We start from the raw sequence: 5,396 nt of genomic DNA, 5'->3' as shown, positions 1-5,396 counted from the left end.
CTCAAATAGCCTCATCTAATTTCATGAAATTGAATTTGCCAGAACATTGCATTAAATAGCGCTTGTAATATTTAAACATTATTGTTATTATTATAAAAATTATTTAATTTCTAGAGACAATGATATTTTTGAGACTTAAAATAGGATCCCATTAATCGCCACCCATTTCTCCATTTGCGCGAAATCCAACGCACCACATGCCTCCATTGTCTCTGCATATTTTAAAAATAAAATAAATAAACACCATTAATTTCACTTGCAAGAATAATGCTGTGAATAAAAAAAAAATCATTTTTATAAATTTATTAAATTTGTCAAAAAAAATTTATTCAGCATAATAAAATTTTAATCTTAAATTAAAACTTTTAGATCGAAACGAGCTCAATCCAGCTCAAAATTGAAAATAATTGGCTCTAATCGAGTTATTTTGATCTGTTTCAACTTGAGATAGGCTCGAAATTGGATCACGACTCGCTAAATTCAATTATGTTTAGCATAAAATAAATTATTTTTATAAATACAAAATACTATGAGCCGATCTCGAGTCAGTCTTAGCCGATCTATATATGCTCAAAATTTGTTTCAAAGTTTCGACTCGTAACTCTGCTCGTTTATTTCAATCAGATACCGATCCAATCCAACAATTCGAAACTATTTTCAAGCGATCAACAATTTCCAAACTAAATAGTCGTCTCTAGAAATATTTTTATGATAAACATTTTCATGGGCGTTTTTGTTTTTTGCATTATTTTTTAACCTTTCCACCTAATTAAACATCACAAAGAAAACAATAATTAGCAAATTATATATATATAAGGAGTGATTTAAAATATCTTAATTCAATCATATTCAACCAAACGAAATCCTAAGGAAAAAAGAAATTTAAATCAACAGCTCCACATGAATAATGTGTAAATTTTACAGAGAAATTATTGCATACGGACACCGCATGCATCTCTGGATGCGGTGTCCGATCCTGACCATAGATCACGGTGATCTACGTTCATGATTATTTCAATTTTTTTTAAAAAAAAATTTAGGTGGGGCCCACCAAAATATATCCGGATGCGGTGTCTGATCCGTATGGAATAATTTTTCAAATTTTACGGGACAAAATGATGAAATGATAATTTTTAATTTGCAAACTGTACAGGAAGTAATATATAAAATATAGGACAAATTTATAAATATTAAAAGTCAAACCAAGCATCTAGACTACAGCATAAGAATAACAACTATATAATTGGTTTTGAAATGGTGAAAGTTTGCCACATGTATAACACACAATTAACATGTATTTACACATATACCACACTTAAAACATTCGCATTTTCATATATACCGCTTAAATTTTTAATATCACATAAAAAATATTATAAATATTATTTAAATAAAATGAAATACACATTCTCATATATAGATTTATGGCACCGCTATATTATAAGTGTGAATTATGAATTTTAATATGTGAATAAATAAGACTCATGTTTAAATATAATAAGGCTTCAAAGAAATATAAATAAATAGATAATTTAGTATTTACTTTCTTTATATATTAATCACCTAAAATATTGAATATAACATATTAATCGCTCAAATTTTAAATATTATATTTTAACCACAAATAATTTTCACTAAAAGCCTTCACCAATCGGAAAAGAATGGTAATTGTAATGAAAAAAAAAAATGATTAAAATGTTATATTTAAAATTTGAGCAATTAAAATATTATATTCAATGTTTTAAATAAAAATCTCTAAATAAATAATTAATTTACAAACATAGCAATCTCACACCCAAATTTTGATTTTTACATCTAAAGTATGTTTCCCCATGCATGGAAATGTGGATTAACATTTTCATACATAAGTTATGATGTCGAGGGTGTAAAAAGCGAAAAAATATTACATCAGGAGTCCAGGTGCAGCTATACGTCTGAACTCGAATTAGTTTACGTCACATGTACAGTCTCAGGCCCACGAAAAAAATTAAATAAAAATGTTGATTTTGTGGTTGAATTTTGGTAAGTTTGTTGTTGGATTGTGATGATTTTATAGTTGTATTGTGTTGATTTTGTGGTTGTATTATATTGGGACTCTTAGATTATATTTTTCTGATAAAAATCATAATTTGATTGCGGGATAAGTAAATGCATAAGAATTGGGCTTTATCCATGTAAATTTTCGATAAATAATCATACTTACACAGACTCGATCGGTGCGCCATCGCCGACCCTCCTTTCCTCCGCCGCCGCCGCCGCTGCAATTGCCGGCCGCCGCCTCAAGACGCTCATAATTCATTTTCCGCCACCGCCGCGGCCTCCCTCCGACCACCTTAAACCCCCATCGAGATCTCCTTCTCATCTACATTCAAAAACCAAATTTATTAAATTCTGAATTCTATATCAAATTAAAAAAAAAATAAAAAATTCAATTTAAGATTTCTGATCATGGATTATCTAAATTTGGGGATTAGGTTACCCCATGATGAGCGGCGAATGCGATCTTCCACTTGTTCCAATCGGGGAGCGCGCCAAATTGATCACCGGGGGTTCGCCGGAGCTGCTGTGCGTAAGCGAGGAGCATCGCCCGGCGGTCGAACCTGTGGGCCATTGGGCCGGCGGCCGGACCGGTTACCGAGCACGGCGGTTTGAGCGGCCGGACTGGTGCTGCGTAGAAGGAAATGGATATCTTCTGCTGCTTTATTTCCATATGGGTATTGGGATCTGGAGTTCAGGGAACAAATGGGGTTTTTCGTGCCTTTTAGTTTTTGCTTTTTGGATTAAAAAAATTGGGATTTACATAATTTTTTTTTTCTTTTGTATTTACATATCTAAAGCTCAGAAGTTGGGGCTGTTTGTGATTAGTTTATGTTTTCTATTTTTTACTTTTATTTTTGGCCTATTTTATTTTTGTTTTATTTTCTATTTTTTATTTTTTTTATAAAATATGTATGATACTGTTATGATTTAAATATTTATTTTATTTAAAAATATATAAAATATATTTAATTGGGTATATTTTAATTAAAAAACTATAATTTTTATAAAACGGTTGGCTCTAAGTACATCTGTAGTTTTAAGCTTTGTCACTCATGGCGTATACGATGTCTTCATTGTTCCACATAATACAAAGCATTACCTGTGGGTGAGCGGGCGATGGACGGTAAGTGGCGGGATGCATGTAAGCAGCTGGTGGCACGCGGGGGGCGGCGGTGGGTGGCCAGGGCGCAGGCTGGCGGGAGGGACGGGGGGCGGGCAGGGGCAACTGCGGACGGGGGCGGCGACAAGCAGAGGAGGGCAGCAGCTTCTTGAAGCGACAGACGGCGGCAAGCGAGTGGCGGCAGGTGAGCGGGGGCCAATAGCAGTGGCGGCCAAGATGGGCGACGACAAATGATTGGACTCGTCGTTTCCAGTGTTTTAAAGACAAACAAAAACATGTTTTTTTTTATTTTGAGTATTTTAAAAACAAAAATATTCCTTCAAAAAATTAAAAAAAAAACATGAATAAAGCAAACAATGAATAAACAAACGCTGTTTTTTTTTTCTTCATATTTTTTGTTTTCAAAAATAAAACATAAAAACCAAAAATTGATCTCAAACAACTCCTTTAAAAAGATTTTTGTTCATTTTTTGAAGAGGGGGTATATATGAATAATTACTTGCTTACCCATACTTTAAAGAGGGAGTTAAATGGTATTTTAAGTATTTATATAAATGAGCCTATGACTCGTCTAACCTATCGCTCTGTGAGCTGAAATGGTGATCCTTGGGTTGGCAAGGCTCACTCAACTGATTATGCTACTTTGGGTTTGTGGATCAGCTTTGATTGATCTTTGATTGTTTGAACTTTGTTTGGTCAACTAGAGTCGACCGGTCGGCTACTTTGGTCTGGTTATCTACTACTGACCCCTATATGAGGTGCTAAAGTTGTTAGGTCGAGAATAAGTTGTCGAGCAGAAGGAGAATAACCATAATCCAACATGTAGCTTGCCTTTTGCCAGAATATCTCCTTAAGGTGTTCCCATATTTTATTGTGGTGTGAATCTTCGACCTCCTGATGATAAATCCTAGAGACTCTTATGAGTAGGATGGTGATGTTGGAGCGATAGTTGAGCTGATGTCTTCTCTTTGCTCGATGGATCTTAGTCTTTACCTCAAGTAGATTTCATTTGGCATGCTTCAAACCCCAACTCCAAGGATCTGCATTTTGTCAATAAAGTCTTTGATTTGCCAGTGATGTGACTAGATGTTTTCATACCTAACCATGCTCTTATGTCTCTCAGACGGTTGAATTCCCTTGAGATTCATGCTAACACATTTATGATGTACAAATGACTAAGAGTAACAAGTGAAAGAAATGACATTTTTTTATGCATCTTTTAATTTAATAAAGCCAAAGTCTGATAAATATCAAATCGAAAAATCAAGTGTGATTTGAGTTCTGTATCCACCTTCAACAAAACCAGGCATAAATGATTCTAAGTTGACAGCCATCACTTTGAAAAAATAAATACAGAATCTTTTATCAATTTAGAAGATTGTTTTTCTCATCAATAGCATTGTGTAATTGATGCATCAAACTCTCTCAATATTGCATTGCTTCTTTATTTTAAATCCTTATCAAAATATTTATTTTGTATAAATTCATGTATAATAATTAACAATAGTTTTCATAGCTGCTTCTATTTTAATAATACTCAATATCATATACTTAGTATCATTCTTATTTTCATAAGTTACCACCAACCATAGTGTTGAGTCCAATACATCAGCACATAAATTACACATCATAATACATAGTCCATTAACCCTTTTCTCCTTCAAGAAAATTTAACACACCCTTGTACACTTTAATGGTGTCAATATCACTATAGATTTTATATCATGAAACTCTAAACTACATAAAGATATTAGATTTAAATTTGATGCATAGTTGACACCAATGAATAATATATGTACACTACCATGCACCTTTAACTTCACATTATAAGTGCTACCAACTAAGCTTGTAGCTCCACTTTCCATGTACAAACGACCACCAGAATGTCACTTATATATTAGAAATATATTTGAATTAAAACATATGTGATTAGAACAATGTTAGTTATATTATCACTAGAAAAACAAACAAATAGAAATTTCAAGTAAAGCAACGCTAAACCATTCAGAATAGAGGAAAATGTAATTAGGAAAATACCCTGCAACAATAAAATTAAGAAAAAAATAAAAAGATTCACATGAATACCACCCATTTCCCATGTACTTCAATATCCTACCACCAAAACTTCAATTTTTAAATAATGTCACCTTAGCCATGCATGAAAATAATATTTCTCTAAGTTAAAATGTTGATATTTTTTATATGACATGAAAGATTTGAGTGACATAAATGTAAA

At 32.7% G+C, this 5,396-nt stretch overlaps 1 protein-coding gene across 1 annotated transcript; it reads right to left on the bottom strand.

The window, feature by feature from the left end:
- On the bottom strand, positions 1-2,750 carry LOC110029012. The gene is made up of 3 exons (XM_020731107.1): positions 2,480-2,750; positions 2,204-2,362; positions 1-212 (listed from the first exon to the last, which is right to left on the bottom strand). Exons 1-3 carry the CDS (start codon positions 2,708-2,710, stop codon positions 111-113), a joined length of 492 nt encoding a protein of 163 aa, XP_020586766.1. The 5' UTR covers positions 2,711-2,750; the 3' UTR covers positions 1-110.
- Positions 2,751-5,396: the final 2,646 nt, after the last annotated feature.

This window comes from Phalaenopsis equestris, unplaced genomic scaffold (genome assembly GCF_001263595.1).
Source record: "Phalaenopsis equestris unplaced genomic scaffold, ASM126359v1 Scaffold000540, whole genome shotgun sequence".
In the NCBI taxonomy this organism is placed as follows: domain Eukaryota; kingdom Viridiplantae; phylum Streptophyta; class Magnoliopsida; order Asparagales; family Orchidaceae; genus Phalaenopsis; species Phalaenopsis equestris.
The sequence above is the reverse complement of the archived record's forward strand: the minus strand, read 5'-3'. Positions and strand labels throughout refer to the sequence as shown.

Coding starts and splice junctions, on each gene's coding strand:
- LOC110029012 (XM_020731107.1), bottom strand. CDS start 2,710: ATGGAAATAAAGCAGCAGAAGATATCCATTTCCTTCTACGCAGCACCA. Junction 2,363..2,479: donor CATTCGCCGCTCATCATGGG/GTAACCTAATCC, acceptor TTTTGAATGTAG/ATGAGAAGGAGATCTCGATG. Junction 213..2,203: donor GGCGCACCGATCGAGTCTGT/GTAAGTATGATT, acceptor TAAAATATGCAG/AGACAATGGAGGCATGTGGT.